Here is a 23,080-nt window from a genome sequence, read left to right on the forward strand (position 1 = left end):
AACCAAAGGAGCAAGAAAATCACCTGTTCAAAACCGGAAGTTTTATTATTTTTTTGTAAAAAAAGAGTAAATAAAAATGGACCTTTTTCTTTTTCCGTGCTCAGGTTGTAACACCCACCAGCTGCTGTCCCCTCTGCCTGCATCTCCAGCACTGGAGGGGAGCATAGACCATTAAGACTAAAGCAGTGCACAAGGTTAAACCAACAGTTAACAGAATCTCTGCAGGGATCAAACTCAGAACAAAACAGCCTGAGGTTCTTCCTCATTAAAAGGAACTCAATTCTGGCTCAGCACTACCCCTGTGACAGAGGAGAGACCTTCTGCCCCCAGCAAGTAATTCCAGATAGCTTAGCAATACAACAGATTTATCTGAAACCGTTCAAGCCCACAGCCAATGAATGCCCCTTGGCAGAGCTGCCTCTGACCAAGCTTTCCCTCAGGAGGACTCCAGCCCCAGCAGCATGAAGAACATGTTGGTCACCTCCTGGTCACCTGCTGCCCTCCAGCCTTCACAGCACACTGGGCATCAGAACCAGGCAAGGCAACCAAAAGCTTTGCAGTCCAACAAAGGGTAGAGAAGAGCAAAGAGCCAGCCAAAGGGACACACTGCCCAGGTCACTGAGGCTGCTGGGCCTGGCAATCAGCACACCATGAACAAGCACAGCCTCGTGGTATAAGCAAAAAGGGGGGAATTAAATTCTCTAATCCTTTCATGATAAAGGTCAAAAAAGGAGTGAAAAACAATCTGAGTGGACTGTTTGTTCTCATTTAACTGAAGGTGAAGCCAAGCATGTGGCCAGGTTAAAACAAAACACAGTCCTTCAGAAATAACTGATCTGTCCCCATGGAAACCCATGCACATGGGCTGTGACAAAGCCACTCCTCCAGGAAGCAACACATTCTTTAACTGTCAGGTAACAGCCTCAGTCTTGGGAGAAAAGGAAGAAAGAGGCAGCACATGAGGGGGGAGACAGATTATTCCACCCTCACTAAGGTGAAAATAGAGACCAAGGAAGAGCCAGAAGCTACACTTTCCCTGAAGATACCACTTCTGTTGGCATCATGGTGCTCAGCTTTAGAGATCAATCCAGTGCAGGGATAGTGAGGCACCCTGCTCCTCTGGCAACCCTTAAAACAGGATGAAGAGGGGCACCTGAGCAGGGCAAACACCCCCTCACTCATATAAACAGCAGAGAAGAACTTGAACTTGCTGGTTCCTCTGCCACACAGCCAGTTCTCCTCTTCTCAAGGCCTAAAACTCCTCCTCCTCACTGATGAGGTTGCTTGCTTTGGACACACCTAGCTGCTTAGTCCGAGCTCTCTTCTACCTCCTTGTGTTTCTTCTTCTTCTTCTTCTTGCTGCTGCTCTCACTGGTCTGTGGAGAGGTTGGGAAGGTCAGGAAGCCATCAAAAAGGAATCCCCCAGTGCCCATTTCAGGAAGAACAAAGAGCAAAGCAGTGCAGTCCCCACGGCACACCCCAGCACCATCCTCCCACAGGGCACCAGAGCACAGAGGGGGCCTGGCAGGAGCCCCCCAACTGTCCTGGGCCACCTGCCCTATCTCCAACCACCAGTTCAGTTTAAAATGCACCTCTAAACCATCCTCCCCTGCTGTGGAAAGCCTGGCACTCTATGGACACACACTGCAGGCTGCTGGTGCACTAATCCTGGAGGTGATCAGGGACACACAGCAATCTCTACCATGCTGGGACCATGGCAGTACCCCATTACATACCCTCTCAATTTGTTCTCCCCCACTCTCAGCTGCCTCTTGGGCTTTCTTCTCTTTCTTCCTCTTTTTCTTTTCCTTTTTGCTCAGCTCCTCTGGTGGTGGGGTGGCAGGGGATGGAGGGGTCACAGCTTCCTCGTTTTCACTCTCTGAGTCTCTCTTTCTCTGTTGGGGGAACACACTGTCAGACACACCAACACCTTCCAACAGAGCTCAGGTGAGGGGAAAACTGACTGCCTGATTCAATACAACTTCATTTAACAACAGGGTGATTTGCAGACTCCGTCTAGGATTTGCTTCTGCCACAACTGCCCCTTGTATTTTTCAGTGTTTCCTGTATCCCAAATATTAGTTTAAAACATTGCTGCACCTTTCCAAGGGCATGCAAAACCCTGAGTTACAGAATTTTAGGTGCAACTCTTGCATGGACATTTCTGCAGCTCTTTGTCGTCTCCAAAAAGGTTCTCTGACACAACAAATCTCTGTTGTGGCTCCATACAATATAATTTCTTGTGCTGTGTTGAAGAATTTGCCCAGGGCCAGTAGCTTGGTGTCTGAGCTGCAAATCATGCCCTGGGTGGTGGGAAATTGCTGCAGTCCCAGGCAAGGAACTGTGAATGGGCACTGACCTTGTGCCTAACAAAGGGCACGGAAAACCCTGGACTAAAAATCATCATTGGACCAAAGTGCAGGTGCAAGGTGTGTGCAGATAATGGGAATAACAAGGGCATGAAAAAAGAGCCAGGGAATACTGGCAATACTCACTTTTGCAGCCCTGTCCACCTCTGAAACAGCCTGGTGATCAGCAGCTGCTTCTTTCCTGGAAGCATCCCTGAAAGAAAAGATCCCAGTGTTGCCCAGGACAGTCACTGCCTCGTGCTGCTCTGGCCTGTACAAATCCCTGTCCCCTCACCAGGGCTCTGTAACCACCCAGAGCTGGGGGAAGCTGGTGTAGGGGAGACCTGCAGCCTGCACCAGGGCCAGCTGGGCTGGGCATAGCACAGCCTCCCCCTTTGATTTAGCAGACTGACTCCCTCTAAAACCACTGCAGGCTAAAAAGGGATAACTGTCTGCTCAGGCCCTCCTTCCAACACTGCCCAAGAGCACTTCAAGAGATGCAACTGCACCCCACAGGCCAAGCCTAACATGATGCATGCACAAATAGCAGCATCCAGCCCAGCCCTTGGTCCCCTCTGAACAACCCTGTGGGAGGCACACACCCAATACCCACCTGTAATCCACATATTCCATCTTCCAGGACTCTGGTGTGCTCTCATTGGGCTTTCCATGCTTGTCCAGCAGACCCTTCTGGATCATCATCTTCTTCTGACTGGCCTGAAAGCAAAGTGCCACAAATCAAACTGCAGCTCCAGGTAGGGAAAATCCTCCCTCAAGCTAAGAGGAGGGAATCCAGCTACAAGCCAACAACTACAGCATCATCTATTTACCACTGTTCCAAGGACCTTAAAACAAATGAGACAAAACATCCCCTGCCCAGAAGCCTAAATCAGACAAGAGGCATCTTTATCAGTAGATAATGGCTAATTTGATGGGGGAGTCACAGCAACAGTAACACAACTGCACATCATGGAGTCTGGATCTTTGACTGGGTTCTTCCAGCCTGACCTGCAGCATTTGAGCTGGACCACTTGTTTGTGGGGTTTTACAAAGGACTCCAAAATGCTTGAAGCATCCTGTATTACCCCACCTTTGCCATGAGACAGATGTGCTAGCAGCCCCAAAGCTTTCACCTGAACCACAGGAATGGGATGAGCAACTTGGCAGGCACAGAGCTCTGAGTCCAACCTGCACCAGGCCAGCCTGGCTGCAGCTGAGCTATTACCACATACCAACATACCACATGTTGGGAGAGGAACCCAACACTGGGTGTTCCCACTTCAGGCACAGTTTAGTGTGCATTTAAGCAACAGAAAGAAAAGAAGCTCCTGCCCAGCCCCTCCAGAGCCATCAGCAAGGGGTGATGGATGAAGGTCATCTTTGCACAGAGTGCTAATGCCATCCACTTCACATCATGTGGCTCTTCCCCAGAGGAGGGCTGGTGCTGTGCAGAGCTGAGGAGCCCATGCCTGAACACCAGCAGTGGCCCCCAGACTCTTTTGGGAGGGAAAGCCTCACTCCCACCAGCACTGGTCTGCCACAGCTGGCACTGGAACTGCCACCATCACAGCTCCAGGAGACCACAGCAGAATTACAGCAAGGCCCTGCAGAAGGCACAGCTGTGCCCAAGGGTCCCAGAGCCCCACATCCCAATGGCTGCGCTCCCACCAGTGCCCTGGGACTGGCCCCAGGCCCACACTCACCTTGGGGCCCAGCCCCCATTTCCTGGGGTAGGTGTCTCTCTCCATGATCACTCTCTTGATCTTTGCCACCACGCCGTGGTCACACGTGGAAATGACAGCTGTGGTCATCAGGGCAATGGCTGCAGAAGCAGGCATGGAGGTCAGTAACTCCTGAACAGCACAACTGGGACAGCCTGTTCTGCCTCTGGCAGCACCAAGATGACCAACACCCCCACCAGTGTCACCCCAAGGACTCAGTGGATGTCACACAGCTTCTCTGAAGACCCTGGTCACTGCTGGAGTCCCTTTGCACTGATCTCCAGGAGGTGTGCTGTGCCTGGTGGCAGCATGTGATCAGACACCATCCCTCGTCCCAGTGAGGCTGGAGCCCCCCAGGAGGGGCTCCAACCCTGCCAGCCCTGCTCCCCCCCTGCAGGCAGCCAGCCACACATCCAGCAGCCCCCAGCAGGACACTGGGACACTGCAGGGTGTCTGGAGGCTGCACAGCACCCAGAGCCTAGAACAGGAGCTGGGTGCTGCAGGAGGGCAGCTCCACTGCACTCAGAGAATGGATAAACTGTGTCATCACCTCACACACAGCACACCTGAGCATCACACAGCTGCTGAACCCCTCACACCTGGCCCGGGACTGATGCAGCCACTGCTTCTCAACATCCTGCCCAAAACCAGCTGCCTTGGGCCCACATTCTCCATCAGGAAGCACTAATTAAACCTTCTGCACACAGGAACTAATTTGTGGTGCCCTTACTGTCACACATTCTGTTATTTCTGCAGTTAGCTGGACACAAGGAGAAGGAGGCATTCCATACCTAGGCAGATGGCTTCTCCTTTTGTGGTGATGACAACAATCTCCTGATTAAGCTCAATCCCATCCTCATACCTCAGAACACCAGGCAGCATGATCTTGGCTCCATAGCAAATGGCATTAACCTGAAAATGTAGGGAATGGAAGAGCTTAGAAGTTACTATGAGAATCAAAGTATAAAGTGTCTCTAATTTTTAGATTCCCACTGACATTACCATCCCAGCAATATCATCCCTAAGTAAACAGGGATTTTGTCCACTACATAAAACTTGGGAGCTTTGTAAGGAGAAAGCAAAGCACTCATCACAGCAAACAACAGGTGAGGCAGATCTCTCATAACCATCATTGTCCTCTTTAAGTGAGGAGAGCAGATTCTGTATTTAATTCATGGCTCCTGCCCCTTAGTGCTGCTCTGGCAGCAGCCACATGAGGATCTACACAAGTCACCATCAGGACAGCACTGGATATCCCATGGCTGCTGATCCCCTGTTTGTTCTACCAGCTGCACAAGTCAGGGGGACACCTTGCAGTGTCTGTCTGTCCCCTGGCACTGCCTCAGGAACTCACTGCACTGTCTTTCATGACGAGCCTCTTGTGTGAGGTCAGCAGTTTCTCCAGGGGCAGGATGACCCTCCTCAGGTAGCTGTCGTCCTTGTTGTTGTCATACTGCCACTGAGCATCCAGCACATCATGCATGGTCACCATGTTGTCCTGCAAAGGCAAAACCCTTCTAAACTCTCCCACCATGCACAAGAGAACAGCTGAAGTCCAAGAGCAAATAGGGAGTGAAACCAGACACCCACCACAAGCATGAAAACACAACTTAAGAGAGGAAAGAATACTTTTCATCAGCAGCTTGAGATCAGCCTGGCTTGAGCTGCCAGACTTGGACCTTCCTAATCTCAGACAGCACTTGGATCTACAGCCTAAGGTTTGCCCACATGAAACTCTTAATTAACCAGCTCTTTAACCTGTGACATGGAATAAATTCTGAGAAAACTGTGAGCACCCAACACCTGGAATTCAGAAATGACCCAGTGGTTATAGTGCCAAGAGCACAGATGGGTGGGGAAGCACTTGCACTCTGATACTGCTGCTTTGCAAAGAAATAAATTAGTTCTGGAGTTTGGACCAGCAGCAGGATCTCTCTATGACCTGAAAGAAAAGACTGTACAAGTGTCCAAGATCTCACAAGACTGCACCTCCCAGGCTCATTCCAATGAACCCCATTCCCTGAGCTGTTCACACTCCTGAACTCATGGACACCAGGGTCTGTAGGCTGAGAAACACAGGTGACATAAAACAAACCTTCAGCCACCTCAGTGCACTTCCCAGTCACTCACTGTCCCAAAGTTTAATTACCAGAACAGGAACAACATCCTGAACTGAACTCAACACTTTGGTTACAGACCATCCACAGCAAGAGCTCTCACTGCTCTGGGCTATGCACAAACCTCCTCCTAACACTGTGGAGCTCCCAGAGTCCCCAGGAGCTGCTGCAATTGTGCCCATGTCAAAGGGGTGGCTACATTTGAGGTGCCACTGTACCGTCTCTCCCAGGATGCCCGAGCGGACTCTGCGCAGCTCCTGCATCTGGCCCCCCACGCCCAGCAGCAGCCCCAGGTGCACACAGAGGGTTCTGATGTACGTGCCTGCTTCACAGCTCACCCAGAAGATACCTGAAAGGCAGGGCAGGATAGAGAGATTTAGATGTTGTAGAGCTTTTTCTTTATTTGGTATATTCACTGTTTAATTTGTGGTTTTGCAATCCTTCCGTATTGTCCTCCCCCTGTCTTTAGAGTGGCACAAGCCATTTTGTATCCTATGTTTCTAAAATTAGAATTGTTCCCTCATTGTTATTCTATTCAGTTAAGTGCTAGTTTTTCTGTTTGTTACCTGGCCACTCCCTGCCAAGTTTCAACCCCCCCATCCCAGCTGTCAACCCCTCCTGTCCCTGCTCTTTTCCCCAGAACCCTCCTCACTCCTCCTTCCATTAAATGTCAATCCCTCCCCGAACCTGCCCTTCCCTTTAGAAACCTCCCTGTCAGTTCTGTATCCTTTGAAACCCCATTGGTTTACTTAAGCTGTTCTCCTGCCTTGAAACCCTCCATTGGTTTACACATTGTATTCCCTGCCTTGTGTTCCTGTCTGCCCTCAGTTCAGGGTTTTGCCATCGAATAAAGTTACCCCAGTTCCACCCCAGGGCCCGTGCTGCTGCCTTTTTGTTCCTCCACTCGCGCCTGGGATTCTGTGGAGCTCAAAAGGGGGGGTCTGTCACACCCCTGTTATCACCCAGCCAGGACTTAGTGCACCCCAACATTTAAGCAGAAAATAAACCACATCCTTTATGAGAAGCTGCATGCCCAACCCTTCCCAGAGCCATCAGCATGGGGTGATAGATGAAGGTCATCTTTGCCCTGAGAGCTAATGCCATCTAATTGACATCATTTGGCTCTTCTGTGAAGGGTGCAGCAGCACAAAAAGAGATGGGATTTGCTTCCCAGCACACCAAAGCAATGCATGAAGCAGTTACTGCTGGACAATGGGAGGATTTAGGTCTTAAGACATGTGCCAAAAGCAGCCCATTTCACAGAAAATTTTATCAGTTGTCTGTTTCATAGGAAGAAGGCAGGAAAGCCCTGTTTTACCTAATCTTCTCTCAGGATCATACTCCACCAGCTTGCTCTCGTAGATGGTTCTGACTCTCAGCTGTCGCTTGACAGCAGCAATGAGGGGGGGCCTCTGGAACAGGGCACCTGTCAGGGTTTCAATGGCCTGAGGGAGGAAGGAGAAGCAAGAGTTTACACTTGTGCCCTAATGCAGGAGCACCTTGGAATCTGCAGCAACTGTGACCACTTCCAAGAGTGAGAAAGCACAAGGTTTACCCTAATTTTTATCCATATTTAATACAGCAAATCCAAGCCAGTGATGTGGTCGAGATGCCAGTGAACACAGCCAGGGTTTTTCCATTAGATGGCAGCATGTGATCAGACACCATCCCTCGTCCCAGTGAGGCTGGAGCCCCCCAGGAGGGGCTCCAACCCTGCCAGCACTGCTCCCCCCCTGCAGGCAGCCAGCCACACATCCAGCAGCCCCCAGCAGGACACTGGGACACTGCAGGGTGTCTGGAGGCTGCACAGCACCCAGAGCCTAGAACAGGAGCTGGGTGCTGCAGGAGGGCAGCTCCACTGCACTCAGAGAATGGATAAACTGTGTCATCACCTCACACACAGCACACCTGAGCTCCACTCCTGGCCTCTCATCTCCCACCAGTGCCCAGCATGGCTGAGAGCACGTGAGACTTACCCTGGCCAGCTGGGCCTCACTCTCAATGGCATTGTGCAGCCGAACAATTCCCACATACTCTTTGCCTGAAAGAATGACAAGAGCAGTCAGGAACGGCCACTGGCATTTGATGTTGACCTCAAGGTCCACCCTGCTCAACAGCCACACATCCCCAGAACCCTGAAATCCTACCATCTCTTCTAGGAAATGGGCATGGTTTATTAAGAGTTGGTTCTTCTTCCAGGGAAATAAATCTAAGCTGTATTTATTTCTTCTCTGGACTAGAAGAGGCCCTAAGTTCAACTGGTACATCAAACCATGTCAGAGGTGTTTTCACTGACTTGTATCAGCCCAAGCACCAGAGAAGCAATGAAAAAACCACCTGAGACAACATGTGGTTTGAAATAACCCTTAATGTCAAGGCACTGAAGACTAAGACTGAACTTTTGAAGTTTTAGAAACCTCCATTTTGTCTCCAAAAGCACTTCACACATCCCCAGTCACTGCAAATGGCCCTGAGCATGGAACAAACCTGCACTCTGCTGGGATTTGACCAGCCTTGTGGCCCTCTCGATGCACACAATGAGGCACCCTGTCACCTTGGGGTCCAGGGTGCCACTGTGCCCCGTCTTCTCCACGCGCAGGATGCGCCGGATCCACGCCACCACCTCGTGAGAGGATGGGTTAGAGGGCTTGTCCAGGTTAATAAAGCCAGACCTGGGGTGCAAAGGGGCAGGGAATGGGAGATAAGCATCAGGGCATACATGGCAACAGTGCAGGAACTTTGAAATACTGTCCTGGCTGCAAAGAAATGTATTTTTATACAGCCAGACAAGCGATGAGCTCTCAGTAAGCTGACAATGACCTACTCCATCCATGCACAACAGGTGATATAATCCATGGGCAAAGAATTCTCCCATGCACTTATAAAAAAACCCCAAATTCTACAAACTCCAAGCAGTTTCAAAGCCCAGCAGGCCAAGGGACTTTTCTGAAGACCCCAGAGAATTCCTTAGGTGGTCTGCATGTTTATCAGACCTGCTACAACCCCAGAAAAAAGAAAACTTTAAAGGGAGAGATCAGTGGGTCCTGTTTAAATGTTTACTGATTCTGCAGTGAAGAAGAAAGGTACAAGGGGAATCCAGACAGAAAATATTTTGAAGGTATTAACTGTGCAAGAAAAATAAACCACGCTGGCCTGTATTGCACTCACCTAACATAGTCAGAAATCTCTCTCTTCAGGGGATTAGCACCGGAAGGAAGAGGTGTGTAGTGTGCTGTCCTCACATTCAACTTGTCGAAGTTCTACAAAATCCAAGCAGAAGTTACAAGTCTTTTTAAGCTCCCTTGATTTCAGTGCTGTTGTGCTGCAGTACATCTCCCACATAACCAGGTCTGATTTTTACATTTAAGTGACAGAACCACTTCCAAAATGAAAATGACCCAACAATGAAAACACGGTATTATTTTAGAAAAATCTAAAAAAATAGAAATCCTGGACTGAGGGAGATGGGAAAGCAGCACAATATATGCATTGACAATCCAGGATAAACCGAACATTCCCCAGAAACTCAGCAAAAGCAACATGGAACCCTACACACGCCACAGGCCGTAATCAGACCCAAATGAAAAACTCAAAAAATATGGCGGGATCTTTCCGAAGCACGGAAAAACTCACTGAACTTAAACGATACTGCTGGAGAGACACTGTAACACGATTTCTGGCGGCAGAGCGCCACGTGTGCCGCTCCTGCAGCGCGGTTACACCTGCAGGCGCAGAGGACAAAAGCAGCGGGAACTCGGACGGGCCACGAGGCCGAGCAAAGCCGCCCTACCTTCAGCAGCAGGGGCCACCGCGACGTGTCCAGCTGGGCCACCCGCGACTCGGGCTTGATCAGAAAGTCCTCGGTGTGCTGGATGTCCTGGGGGGGGGCGAAGTTAAGCGGGATCAGAGCGGGGGAAGCCGGCGGGCCGCGTTCCCGCCGCGCTCTCCACGTGGCCCGGGAGGCTCCGCTCGCACCACGCGGGGCGGCCGCGATCCCGTCGGGATGAGCGGGGAGAGCCCGGCCCGGCCCTACCCACGGTACCGGAACGCGTCCCCGCGGACAGGGCTGGGGGAGCCCCACGGATGGGGCTGGGGGAACCCCATCGCACCCCGCGCACGGCCCGATCCACCCCCCGTTCCTCCCGGGAGGCTCCGCTGGCTCCACGCGGGGCGGCCGCGCTGCCGCCGGGATGAGCGGGGAGAGCCCGGCCGGGCCCTACCCACGGTACCCGGGACGCGTCCCCAGGGATGGGGCTGGGGGAGCCCCCCGAGCACGGCCTGATCCACCCCCCATTCCTCCCCGCGCTCACCGCTACATCATCATCGGTGAGCGCCCGCTTCTCCTTCTTCCGCCGCTTCTTCACGCTGGAACCTGCGGGAGCGACACGCCGGGAGTGAGCGGCGGCAGGCCCGGGAGAGCAGAGGGGCAGAGGGGCAAAGGCCCGGCGGGGCACAGCCGCCCGCAGAGCCCTCCCCGAGCGGCGCCGCGCCGGCCCCGAGCCCTCCCCGCGCCGCTCCCCGCCCGGGCTGCCCGCGCCCCCGCCGGTCCCCACCGCTGCGCACCGTCCCCGTCCGCCATGGCCGCGCCGCGTGCTGGATCGCGCCGCACCGACCGCCCCGTCCCGCCGGGCCCCGCGCGCCGCGTCACCGGCACCGGCACCGCCCGCGCCGCGCCCCTTCCGCCGCCTTCCGCCCGCCCCCGGCGCCACCGCGGCTACAGAGCCGCAGTTCCGTCCGATGGAATTTGAAAAGGACGCGGACATAAGGAGTTTCCCCACATTGGTTTTTAGTTTTGCCTCTCGGCCTGGCGCATTCACGGCTAGCTTAGCCATAAAATAGCATCCAGTTCGAGTCTTTCTCTACTACCATTTTACCTTGTCAAAAGAGGGTTGTGGTAATTAAGGCTTCTTAAAATTAGCAGCGTCTCTGTTTGCGTTTCAAAAGGGAAAATGGCAAGTTCTTCGTTATTTAAGTGTGGAAGGTGAGAAACACTTGAAAAACAAACAATGGGAGAGCGTTTGGAAAAACTGCTGTCTCCAGACCCAAATATTAAAATCAGATGTAATACTACTGTTTAACACAATTACCTCTAACCTCTGGCTTCTCTCCCAGGTGTACAAACGGGATTGCCTTCTTTCCAAAAGCCTCAGCCTCTGCAGGGTCTCTGGAAGTGCTGGCTGAGAGCGTTTGTTTCTCTCACCACTAGCTGGGTACCCTGGAACTGCTCTTTATCCCCCCAACACGCTCACCCCGGGGCATCTCCAGCCTCCAGGATAGAGCCTGCCCTGCCTGAGGCTGTGTATTAGCACTGATGGAATTTAGCAAGGCCTGTACCCAACAGCTGAAGGAACCAAATACAGCAGGGTCTTTTCCCCTCTAAAGGGTTTTTCTCCTCACCAGCTGCCCTTACCTAAAGGTCCCAAGAAGCAGAAAGCAAGAGACAGAAGTGCCCGAGAGCAGATGGATAACAGCAGAAACGAATTGAATAGCCCATCGTGTAACTTCACCACCTCCACCATTAATTCCCTTCCCAAATTCCCTCAGATGAAGTCGATTTGCCACCGTGCAGGCTCAGTTCCCTGGGTTAACAGCTGCCACAGAGACTGGAGTCAAGCCACCACCACGCTAGGAACCACTTGCAGGTCAGTGACCAACTCCTTTCATCCACCACAAAACTCAGGGCCTTGTGCTGGCTGCAGTGTCAGCTGTTTTCAGGAAGGGGAAAAAATGAAAACCTGTTTTTATACGGAGGATTTTTGTTTGATTTTTTAGAAAAAGCATCTCTAACGACATTTGATTCAGATACCCAAATCCTCCAACACATGCAAATTGCAGACAGTCTTTTAATGAACAGCTTCCTTCTGCCCTGAAATGGCCTTTCTGCTTTAGGCTTACACTTTTTCCAAGCACGACAACTTTCAGTACATACAGTGAGCAGTTTACTATGACAGAAGGCAGACGTGTAGATAGATGAACGCATTCTCTCACCAACCATTACTTCAACTCGTATTAAAAATAAATAACGGAATAGAGTCTGTGCTGGCACCGGCTGAAGCGACCAGTCCGACCTGTCCCAGCTCAGAGCCCCTGTCCGGCAGGGCTCAGCATCTCCTGCAGCACCAGGTGCAGCAGATGGTTCTGCTCGGCGCTCAGCAGCGGCCACAGCTCGGCCTGCAGCGCCTTCAGCGCCTCCGCGTCCTTCTCCTGGCACGCCAGCACCGCCGACTGCAGCAGCAGGAACAGCTCTGCCGGCAGGTAGCTGGCGGCCGGCGGCAGCCCCCCGCCGCTCCCGGAGCCGCTCCCGGTGCCCGCTCCGCCGTCGGGAGCCTCCCAGCAGTACTGCTCCAGCGTGCGGGCGTGCTCGGGCAGCAGCTTGGCGGGCGGCGGCTGCAGCAGGAGCAGCAGCAGCACCCGCGACACCTCGCAGCGCGCCAGCACGTCCAGGAAGGCTCCGCCGGGCGCGGCCCCGGTCCCGGCCGCACCGCCCAGCCCGGCCCCGGCCAGCGCCTGCGCCCGCGTCAGCGCGGCCAGCGCCCCGGCGTAGTCGCGGGCCAGCAGCAGGCAGGAGGCGCGCTCGGCCAGGCAGCGCAGGGCCTGCAGCGGCAGCCGCGCCGCCGTCAGCAGCTCCGCCGCCCGCTGCAGGGGCGCGGCGGCGCGGGCGGGCTGTCCCGTGTCGCGGAGCGCCGCCGCCAGCTCCAGGCACGGCCCGGCCGCCAGCGCGGGCTGCCCCCGCTCCAGGTGCAGGCGGGCGGCGAAGGCCCCGCAGCTCTGCGCCGCCGCCACGTGCTCGCCGAAGCCGCCGCGCAAGCCCAGGCGCTGCCGCAGGTCCCGCTCCTGGCGCAGGAAGAGACGCGCGGCCTCGGCCAGCGCGGCCGCCTCGGCGGGGCCGTGGAACAGGCTCTGGGCGCAGCGCGCCACGGCCAGCTGGCACCAGGCGGCGTAGGGCAGGCTCTCCTGGGCGCGCAGCTCCCGCGCCAGCGCCGCGAACTGCTCCGCCGCCTCCGCCACGTTCGGCTTCCGCAGGAACCGCCGCCGCAGCTTGGCCGACACCAGGCGGTACCGCGACAGAAAATCGCCGTCGCCGCCGAGCCCCGGCCCGGAGCCGCCCGCCCCGCCGGGGCCGGAGCCGCCGCCCGCCGACAGCATCGCGGGCCCAGCGCGGAACTGACGCGCCGCGCCCGGCCGCGCTCCGCCGCGCGCCGCCGGCCAATCAGCGCCCGCGCCGCCCCGCGCCGCCGGCCAATCAGCGCCCGCGCCGGCGGCTCGTGGACAGGGGGCGTGGCGAGGGCGCGGCTCCTGCGGACAGAGCTCCCAGCTGACACCGCCCACGGTGGGCGCGGCTATGCGGGCACAGGCCCCGCCTATGGGGCGTGGCCAGGCGCGGCGAGCAGCGCCCCAGGCGTGCAGCGGGCCCGAACCCTGTTGCGCCCCCTTGCGGAGTGGAGGACCCGCGGCCCTGCTCCGGCCCCACCGGAACGGGATGGGATGGGATGGGAAGGGGGACCGGGACCGGGCAGGGAGAGGGCCAGGCTCTGCAGCTCTCGGGGGAAACCCCAGCAGCCAGGTTCACAGAAGAACAATTCATCCAAATGGTAGCAATGGGTGGGTGAGCCCCTTGGCCAAAGAACCTGTGGCGGCAGGAATTTTAGGTGACATCAAAGGGTGACAGGTAAACACTTGGACAAGAGAACTCTTGGGGTCCCTAAACAAATAAGCCACGCCTGACTTGGAAAATCTCCAGCTGACAATATTTCGTGATGGAGAGATTAAGTGGGCATGGGACCATTTGGGCTTGCCTGGTCCCCGCTGTTCCCCGAGCAGCTGCTGGAGGCACGGCCGGGGCTGGCTGAGAGGCCGTTCTCGCACTCCTGTCCATATAAACCACATGTACACTACTGCAGTGACACGGCAGCCACACCGCAGTCGTGGGTATCCCATGGGACAGGCTCGATGGCAGGTGGCACTGAGCCTTCAGTCTGTCCCAGGCCAGCTCAGCAGGGCTGTGAAAAATACGTATTTTATGATTGGCTTTTCCCAAATATTAATATGTATTATGTTAGAAAGTTATGCTGTATTAATTTTCTTAAGTAGTGTGTTAAATATAGCTTTAGGACATAACATAATGTTAAAGTAGAAACTATGCTATGTAGGATACTTTATTCAAAGAGTGGGATAAGGTACTCACACCGAGATATCAGCCAAAGGACACCTAAATCTTTCAGAGAAAGAGAATTTATTACTCCATTATCAGAAGAAACGAACTTCTTCCTGCCTCGCTCAGCCCTGAAGACATCAGGATTAAGAGGAAGAAGTTGACACTGACCAGACAGAATCCTTTGTTTGAATGGAAGTTATGCATCATGTATGAGATGTATGAATATGCAGCAGGCTATTGCTTTTAAGGGTTAATCCTCTGTTAACGTGGGCCCTTTCTTGGGTTTATTTTGCCCAGAAAGAGGGACCCGGACTGTCTCTTTGTTTTTATTGTCTCGTACTGTCCTAACCCAAATTGTTCAAATTTTTAATTATTCTAATTATATTACTATTTTTATATCCATTTTTTTACCATTAAACTTTTAAAATTCTAAAAACAATTGGCGTTTTTCACAATGGCCACGCAGCTGCTGCGACACTTCGCTACCCGTGTCCGACGAGACCAGGGCTGAAAGCTCAGCCCTCCCTCCCAGCGTCGGGCGGGGAGAGCGGGGCCGGGCCCGGGGCTCTCACCGCGCCCCTTCCGCCGGTGCCGCGGCCGGAGCGGGTCCGTGTTGGTGCCCGGAGCGGATCCCTGTGCTGCCCGGAGCGGGTCCGTGTTGGTGCCCGGAGCGGATCCGTCACTGCCCGGAGCGGGTCCGTGTTGGTGCCCGGAGCGGGTCCCTGTGCTGCCCGGAGCGGGTCCGTGTTGGTGCCCGGAGTGGATCCCTGTCGGTGCCCGGAGCGGATCCCTGTGCTGCCCGGAGCGGGGCGGGTCCCTGTCCCTGCCCGGAGCGGGTCCCTGTCCCTGCCCGGAGCGGGTCCCTGTGCTGCCCGGAGCGGGTCCCTGTCCCTGCCCGGAGCGGGCCCTGTAACTGCACGGAGCGCGTCCCTGTGCTGCCCGGAGCGGATCCCTGTCGGTGCCCGGAGCGGGTCCCTGTGCTGCCCGGAGCGGATCCTGCCCGGAGCGGGCCCTGTAACTGCACGGAGCGCGTCCCTGTGCTGCCCGGAGTGGATCCCTGTCACTGCCCGGAGCGGGTCCCTGTCCCTGCCCGGAGCGGGGCCCTGTGCAGCCCGGAGCGGGGCCGTGTCGGTGCCCGGAGCGGCTTCCTGTGCCGCCCGGAGCGGATCCCTGTCACTGCCCGGAGCGGGGCCCTGTGCAGCCCGGAGTGGATCCCTGTCACTGCCCGGAGCGGGGCCCTGTGCAGCCCGGAGCGGGTCTGTGTCGGTGCCCGGAGCGGATCCCTGTGCTGCCCGGAGCGGAGCGGGGCCCTGTCACTGCCCGGAGCGGGGCCCTGTGCTGCCCGGAGCGGGTTCCTGTCACTGCCCGGAGCGGGGCCCTGTGCAGCCCGGAGCGGGGCCGTGTCGGTGCCCGGAGCGGGTTCCTGTGCCGCCCGGAGCGGGCCCGGCTCCCCCGCAGCCTCTCGCCCCCGCCATGGCTCTGTGCTCCGTTCTGAGGCCGCCGCGCTGCCGCCTCCGCCCGCCGCCGCTCGTCCTGCGCTGCCCGGTGACAACAACCACAGCGACACCGTGGGCACGGAAGGAAAAGGCCAGGGTGAGCTGCAGCCCGCCAGAGCCTTCCTGGGAGGAGAGGTACGGCTTTTCCAAAATGACCAAGCGTTCTTTCAAAGCAGCGAGCACCTGCAGCTGCGAATGTGGTGGGTTACAGGGTTTATTTCCACTCGGTAGGAATAGAAGAGTCAGGGCTCGGCTCGTTTGCCTGGAGTAGGGGATAGTGGAGAAGAAAAATGAAAAGTTCTGAGAGGAAAGGAGCGGATAAGTTGCCAAACTGGCAAGCAAAAAGTGATAGTCCATTTGATTTGCAGTCCTGGATCTCAGAGTAGTTGGCACTGGGTGCTTTGGAAGCAGCTCCAAAAATCGTAGGTAAGCAATAGCTGCAACTTATCCAGCTGTGAGGTGGTGTTCCCCATGGGCTCAGAGAGTCAGTTATGAGTGTGTGAATCATACCAGTCTCACCTCTGTTTTGGGGGTCTTTTTAGGATATATATGTTTGGGGGTTTTTTAACCAGTTTAGATGTGTTTTGTTCTTGCTTGTTCTGCTTTGGATATGAATAGTGGCAAGTTCTGAGGTTTATCTCTACACCACTTCTGTATGGGTGGCCGGGTCAGTGAGATTGGGCAGTTTGAAATTCCCTCCTGCTGCACACAAACTGTGCATTCCACTGTGGTACCCTGGGTGTTCACTGCTTGGTGCAGAGCCCACACCAGAACAGGCCTGCCCATGAAGGGATGCCATGACAGGGATGTTATGCAGCAGGAATGAGGGCACTGCCTTGTGCTTTCCAGGTTGGCAAATGCAGTGACACCACTGTGGAGACTTCCCTACCAAGAGCAGCTACAGGTAAGATGTGTTTACACAGACTTTTCTCTGTTGTGTTGCCCAAGTTGTCCCTCCTATCCCCTTGAGCAGTATTCCTTCGCAACTTAATGCTGCAAACTGTTCAGACTCCATTTACTGCTGCTTTAATCCTGTTGTTGTGAAGGATGGAACTGGGAGGTTCCTGGCAGTACAGAGGATGGGCATTTGCACAGTGGGACTCTATGGGACTGCTCTGGGCTTCAGGTCAGACAAAGTGTTTCAGGCCAGCATTTGGGGATCATAGACACAGGATTTTTCACTCTTCCTGTTTCTCCAAGCAGCTGTGGTTATGAAAAGGGCAGAGTTCCTCTGGGGCTATATTTTCACTTGCAGTTTTTCCTCTTGGTGGACTCCTCAGAGGTGGGTGATGAAGAGCTGCCCACCATCGTGTGGTCCTGTGAGAGTGTTTCTGCCTTAGAACTCCTCTGCAGGTGAAGTATGAAAGCCAGAGGAAGACTTTGCAGACACTGGCATCTCGTCTTGAGGAGCTGGGCATCAATGCACAGAAACCTGGTGGGCTCTGCTGTCCTCTGCAGCCCGTGGTCCCTTCGGTGAGTGTCCCATGGGAATGCTCTTCCCTCTGAGCCATGAACAGTCTCTGCCTCACCAGCTCAAGAGTCTCCTGAGGGGCATAATTTGCCTGCAGAGAATGTGTCAGTCCTGAGTCAGTCCTTGCTAACTTGTGCTTTGCAGCTTGTGACTGCCTGAGCGTGAAATAAGCCCAGTGCTTAGGAACCCTTTTTTGTGCCTAAGGCCTCTCTGTTAAACCTGTCACCATTGTCACAGAGAGCCTCTTCTTGTGCCCAAGGGGCAGTACTGGGATTCTGGTGCCCAAGCTCTGTTTCTGTGTTTTGCCCATTCACATACACCTTCACATGCTGGCAACAGAATGACCAGGCTGGGGTTTGGCTTTCCTCCATTGCTTTTTCTTTTAATCCAAGGCTTTGCTTTTCCTTCTTTTCTCTCTCAGCCCATCATTAATGGCTACCGAAACAAATCAACTTTCTCTGTGAACCGAGGACCAGATGGGAACCCCAAAACTGTGGGGTTGTATGTGGGAACTGGCAGAGGTCAGTGCAGGACAAGAAACTCAGAGAAAACTGCTGGAAGGCTGTGGAAATGGGGAAAGGACTCTCCACAGTTTATCATGTCAGATGCTATAATGGTTTACGTGCCCTGAACCAGAGCAATTAAATTCCTGTCCATCTCTCTACAGAAAGGAATATTGTCTGTGTGAAAGCCAACCATGTGGAGAACATACCCTCAAAACATAAACAAGTAGCCCAGGTAAATAAACAAGTCATGTCTGTCCCTTCACTGTGGAATAGAGAGGTTCCAATAGCTCTTACTTGGGAGAACACTGTAATTGTTATGATGCTGTGTTTTCAAGTCCATTTTCATGTTCTGAAATTTTCATGCCTGATTCTAGTTGATGGATAAATACATTTATAAAAACTCATATATCAATATTGCAGCCCATAAAGCATCCTGAGTAATGAAGTTAATTGTCACATTGTCCAAGTGACAATGAATTCCTGCCAGTCTACTAAAATACATAAGAATTGCAAATTGAAATTATTAAAATGTGTTGTCTTTCAAGAGCCTGGAAGGAGCATTCAGCCAGTGCATTGATATCAAACAGAAAAAGCAGACCACAGTGGTGGAAGGGCTGCCTGTCTGGGGGGCTAAGAGCAGGGCACTTGTCTTTGTGGTACTACAGGTGCCATTTCCTCTCCCCTCAGTGCTATGAGGAGTTCATCTGTCACTCCCCCCTGGACCCCTGCATCCTCTTCCACGAAGGTGGGCACTGGAGAGAGCTCGTGGTCCGTACCAGCCGCTGTGGCCACACCATGGCCATCATCACCTTCCACCCCCAGCAGCTGGGCCAGGTGAGCACCTTGGGACAGGGCAGGAGGCACATCTGGCTGAGCTGAGCCTGCTGGCTGTGGTGCTGGGGAGAGGGCTCTAATCAGAGTACCCAAAGAGCTTTTCCTTTCTCACTCTTGACAGGAGGCGCTGGCTGCTCAGAAAGCATTGCTGAAGGAGTTCTTCACAAGTGGGCCTGGAGCAGTCTGTGCCTTGACTTCACTTTATTTCCAAGAGAGGTAAGTGCCTCGACAGGGGGAATGAGTGGAAACAAAGCCACCTCCTTCTTCTACCCTTTCTGGCCCAATTCAAATTGCACCAGTTCAGGGAGTGCTGGAAGAGAATGACAGATGTTTGCATCTCTCTTGAAGATGTGACTTTAAGATGACCCCATATTTTATTTTTCCAGACTTTCTTGAACACACAATGGCTCTGCCTTATGGGAATTATGGGTCTGGGAAACTTAAAGAAAAAACTTCCAGTGATTATCCCAAAACAGTAAATCACATTAGCACAAAACTGGGGAATAGACCAGAGGAATGCTGCCTTCTGCTAAGTAATTTTGATCCTTTTAATGAATCTGTGCAAGTCACAGATCCCTTACAAAGAATCCAGATACTTTAATCTCGTTGAAAGGCTCACATGAAATATAAGCTGATGAGGGGAAGAACCATCCTCTGCTGCCCATAGGAATGGAAAGCAGCTCCCCTCTGCTGCCTTCTCACAGCTGTTTTTTGTGTGCCCTGGCAGCACCATGACACGCTGCTCCCACGAGCAGTCCCCGTACCAGCTCCTGCACGGGGCACCGCACATCTCCGAGGAGCTGCTCGGCCTCAGGTTCCGCATCTCCCCGGACGCCTTCTTCCAGGTCAACACGGCTGGGGCAGAGCTTCTGTACCAGGCAGTCGGGGAGCTCTGCCAGGCTGCTGGGGACACTGTGCTCCTTGACATCTGCTGTGGAACAGGTGGGCTCCTGGGCTCCCAGAGCTTTGCATTCCACAGCTGATGCTCACCTGTTTCTTCAGCATGAGTGTATGGGGAATTTTTGTTTCCCCTGTTTCCAGGCACAATTGGTCTCTCTCTGGCTCACCGAGTGTCCAAGGTTATTGGTGTCGAGGTGGTGGAAAAGGCAGTAGAGGATGCTGAGTGGAATGCAGCATTCAATGGTGAGTTCAAACTCGCTGTGGCAAAAAGTTTCAAACTAAATGCTGAAAAACTAGAGTAGAAGTGAGCAGAGGGACCCTAACCAGTTACTTTCACACAGCAAAGAGTGTGTGAATATCATGTTATACCCAGCTCTTGGTGAGACTCAGTTCATGTGGCTGCTTTTTTGTTTCACAGGGATCTCAAACTGTGAGTTTCACAGTGGAAAGGCAGAGGCTGTGTTACCACAGCTCCTGGCATCGTGGGAGGATGCCCGACCGCTTGTTGCTGTGGTGAACCCTTCTCGGGCTGGCCTACGTGAGAGAAAATGCTATTTGTTTTCATCTTGTAAACAGAGAGCTTTGAACAAGTTCTGTGGGACCTGTTATACTGGCTCCAAACCCTTCCCTTGTTTAGTCTCTTGTTTCTTGTTACTGACAGCAGCTAAATTCTCTGTCTGCTGTTTTCAGTGCCTTCATGCTTCCTCTTTAGCTCTAATCCTTTTTCCATCTTTCACAGGCTCACACAATTATTTAAGAGAGAAGGGACCTCTGGAGGTTTGTGGTGTAATCTCCCAACTATAGCAAGGCCAACTTCAGAGTTGGATGAGGTTGCATAGGGATGTAAAGTCTAGCTGAGGGTTGAATTTCTCCAAGGGTGTATCCCCTCTCCTGAAAATATTTTCCCTAATATATTTAATCAGGGTTTTCCCTTGCTGCCATACATCTATTGCTTCTCATGCCCCTTTGAGAAGATTCTCAGTTATCTGTAGTGCCCCATGAGGTTCCTGAAGGTAGTAAATGTATCCTTGCTTACCTTCTTTTCCCCAGGCTGAACAACCCAGCCCTCAGTCTGTCTCAGTGGTCTCCCCTGGAGTGTGTACTGGGAAGTCACACACTGTCCTGGTGCCCAGATGCACTCTCACAAGTGTGTGTGGAAGGGTTTATATGCCTTTGCTTAATTAACACTTTTTCTTTCATGGGAAGCAGAGGGACTACTCCCATTGCTCTGCCCTGCCTGCCAACCTGGCTGAGCTGTCAGCAGTGTGGGTCACACCCGTGGCCTCCTGAGAGACTTCATCTGAGACAGAACATGGCAGAATAAGCATCTGTATTTTTGACAGTTCTGTGGTGCTGTGCAGTCATTCCTGCTGCAGAGCTCAGGGGGTGGAGGGAAAGCAGGCTGTTTGTGTTTGCAGACTACAGGGTCGTTCGAGCCATCCGGAACTGCAGCGCCATCCGCAGGCTGCTCTACATCTCCTGCAAGCCAGAGGGGGAAGCCATGAGGAACTTCCTCGAGTGAGCACTCGCCTCCTCTCTCTCAATGACAGACCCTGTTAAGTCCAAACAAGGCATCAGTGAGGAATAGAAATAGAAAATAGAAATAGAATAATTCAAACATGGCACACTGTGCACCCCTCTGGGAAAAAAAAGCACATCTGGATGTGAGATGCAGACTCTGGTCCATGGGGTTCACTGCAGGAAGGTTGGCCCTTTATCAAGAAAAAGGATTTGTCACCTGCTTAGGGGTTAATCATGTAGCTTTATCTGCTCAGCCCTTAGCTGGGGTACACCCAGGTGATAAATCTGTCTGCAGGCAGCCATAAGGGCAGTGCAAAACTGAAAATTGTGTCTGACTTGCCACTGACTATTCAGCTTGTCCCTGAGGTCTTCAGAGCTGGTTGGGGATTCAGTATTGATGGTTCCACACCTCTGCCAGTGTCAGCTGCAGATTCTGAGGAATGTTTGTCAAACACATGATGTCTCCTTTGTGGGTCCCCTTGCATTGTGATACCAGTGGTGGGAAGGCTTCTGCTGCTGGTCTAATGGATGCTCTTTGCTTTCCACAGGCTGTGCTGCCCACCTGACCCACGGAAGAAGCTAGCAGGGGAGCCATTTGCCCCTGTGATGGCTATTCCTTTTGACATGTTTCCTCACACTGTTCATTGTGAGCTGGTGCTGCTGTTCACCCGCTGACAAGGAGGCAGGAATGAGCTCTGAGAGCTTGGGGAGCAACATCCTCCTGTCCTGAAGAGCCAGTGTAGTTAGGATTTTAATTTATTTTCTGTGAAGTTGTATAAAAATAAATAATTTTGTTTTTTCTCTTAGTTTGGGTTGCCTAGCAATACTGTTCTGTAAAAAACTACTTGGATTTCTGGGGTGAAAAGGTTCCCTGTAGCATTTCATCACCCTTCCTTCCCCTGCAAACCTTGGGCTGCTGGTTAAAGCAGCCTGGAAAAGACCCTTCCCTGCGGTGAGGAATCTGTAGCTCGGTGATCGAGCTGCAAGTTGTGCCCTGGATAGTTGGAAATCACTGGAGCCCCAGGCAAGGAGCCGTGAATGGGCGCTGACCTTGTGCCTAACAAAGGACACGGCCCTGGCTTCTCAACCACAGACTCTGCACAAACCAATGAGCAATGAGAAGACACCAGACTCTTATTTTCCACTGGTCAGAGCTGTTGTGGGACATTTAGGTTGGAAGAGTATGAAAACTTAGGGATTCCCTTGTTGGGATCCCTGCCTAGAGGAGGCACCAGCTTGGACAATGAGATTTTCTATAAAACAAAATAAAGAGAACAGATTTCAGTGTCTCTCTTTTCACATCTGCCTCCCCCTTCTCCACTAATGATTTCTGATGCCTAAATATGAAGTGCCCTGAGAAAATGTCAGCTGCAATGTTTTTCCTTTTCAGGATGTTCTGCTATAGCTAATTAAAATTTTTCTTCTGTTTTGTATGTGTCCTGTCCTGCTTACAATGTTTTATTTCTCCAGCTCTTCCAGAGATGGAGCTGCTGTAATGGGGAGGGGAGTCTGAGTGAGCAGAGTTCCCTCGTGTTGTGTGAGTCCCAGAATGTTTGGAGTCAAGGCTGAAAAACTCCCAAGGAAACTGGGAGAGGTGCCTGTATTTTTCAGACTTTTAATTCCAGACCTCAGCTTTGAATAATAACAGCAACCATTTCTCAAACCATGGGGGTCAAAATACATGTGTTTAGGATTTAAGAATTACTGCACCATAAAGGGAGTGATGATGAGATTCCTGACAGGCAGAGGAAGTGTCACTTTTGTACTATCCCATGAGTGTAGGTTTTTACACACTGTTGCAGCCTCTTGCTTTCATTCTATACAAAGGATGCAATATTCCAGCAGTCCTGTTCTTTGCAATTACACCTTGGTTTCTCACTATGAGATCTGAATAGATTTCCACTAGGTTTTGGTCAAAAGGAAATTTGTTGCATAATTGCAGGGGAGACAATAACTTTAAATCAAAAAGTACCAGAGGATCAGAAAACCTTTCCACCAGCCTGTGGATAGC

The 23,080-nt window shown here is 53.0% G+C and overlaps 3 protein-coding genes and 5 non-coding genes across 9 annotated transcripts; 1 reads left to right on the forward strand and 7 right to left on the reverse strand.

Annotated features, from left to right (window-relative positions):
- Positions 1 to 19: 19 nt before the first annotated feature.
- DKC1 (dyskerin pseudouridine synthase 1) lies at positions 20 to 10,815 on the reverse strand. The gene is made up of 15 exons (XM_058032589.1): positions 10,750 to 10,815; positions 10,497 to 10,558; positions 9,977 to 10,063; positions 9,355 to 9,446; positions 8,674 to 8,858; positions 8,163 to 8,227; positions 7,505 to 7,631; positions 6,405 to 6,535; positions 5,424 to 5,567; positions 4,861 to 4,981; positions 4,052 to 4,170; positions 2,962 to 3,065; positions 2,496 to 2,562; positions 1,737 to 1,895; positions 20 to 1,376 (listed from the first exon to the last, which is right to left on the reverse strand). The coding sequence occupies exons 1-15, from the start codon at positions 10,763 to 10,765 to the stop codon at positions 1,308 to 1,310; spliced, it is 1,548 nt and encodes a 515-aa protein (XP_057888572.1). The 5' UTR covers positions 10,766 to 10,815; the 3' UTR covers positions 20 to 1,307.
- On the reverse strand, positions 3,694 to 3,769 carry LOC131088743 (small nucleolar RNA SNORD83). Its single transcript, XR_009115160.1, has one exon. It is a non-coding gene; the product is annotated as a small nucleolar RNA SNORD83 (small nucleolar RNA).
- LOC131088746 (small nucleolar RNA SNORD17) lies at positions 4,381 to 4,624 on the reverse strand. Its single transcript, XR_009115163.1, has one exon. It is a non-coding gene; the product is annotated as a small nucleolar RNA SNORD17 (small nucleolar RNA).
- LOC131088751 (small nucleolar RNA SNORA36 family) lies at positions 6,127 to 6,261 on the reverse strand. Its single transcript, XR_009115168.1, has one exon. It is a non-coding gene; the product is annotated as a small nucleolar RNA SNORA36 family (small nucleolar RNA).
- Positions 7,234 to 7,309, reverse strand: LOC131088748 (small nucleolar RNA SNORD83). Its single transcript, XR_009115165.1, has one exon. It is a non-coding gene; the product is annotated as a small nucleolar RNA SNORD83 (small nucleolar RNA).
- On the reverse strand, positions 7,840 to 8,083 carry LOC131088745 (small nucleolar RNA SNORD17). The gene has a single exon (XR_009115162.1). It is a non-coding gene; the product is annotated as a small nucleolar RNA SNORD17 (small nucleolar RNA).
- Positions 10,816 to 12,015: 1,200 nt separating the features above from the next.
- Positions 12,016 to 13,332, reverse strand: F8A1 (coagulation factor VIII associated 1). The gene has a single exon (XM_058032750.1). It carries the CDS (start codon positions 13,330 to 13,332, stop codon positions 12,265 to 12,267), a length of 1,068 nt encoding a protein of 355 aa, XP_057888733.1. The 3' UTR covers positions 12,016 to 12,264.
- Positions 13,333 to 15,790: 2,458 nt separating this feature from the next.
- TRMT2B (tRNA methyltransferase 2 homolog B) lies at positions 15,791 to 22,460 on the forward strand. 2 transcript variants are annotated; one of them, XM_058032711.1, is made up of 12 exons: positions 15,791 to 15,972; positions 16,687 to 16,741; positions 17,191 to 17,310; positions 17,730 to 17,829; positions 17,976 to 18,046; positions 18,502 to 18,648; positions 18,770 to 18,864; positions 19,376 to 19,590; positions 19,690 to 19,791; positions 19,967 to 20,086; positions 20,967 to 21,066; positions 21,618 to 22,460. In XM_058032711.1, the coding sequence occupies exons 1-12, from the start codon at positions 15,815 to 15,817 to the stop codon at positions 21,742 to 21,744; spliced, it is 1,410 nt and encodes a 469-aa protein (XP_057888694.1). In that variant the 5' UTR covers positions 15,791 to 15,814; the 3' UTR covers positions 21,745 to 22,460. The 2 variants fall into 2 exon arrangements, with proteins under 2 accessions (XP_057888694.1, XP_057888693.1); XM_058032710.1 differs by lacking the exon at positions 21,618 to 22,460 and having other exon boundaries at positions 19,967 to 21,048.
- The last annotated feature ends 620 nt before the right edge of the window (positions 22,461 to 23,080 follow it).

The sequence above is a fragment of the Melospiza georgiana genome, chromosome 12 (assembly GCF_028018845.1).
Source record: "Melospiza georgiana isolate bMelGeo1 chromosome 12, bMelGeo1.pri, whole genome shotgun sequence".
Taxonomy (NCBI): Eukaryota; Metazoa; Chordata; class Aves; order Passeriformes; family Passerellidae; genus Melospiza; species Melospiza georgiana.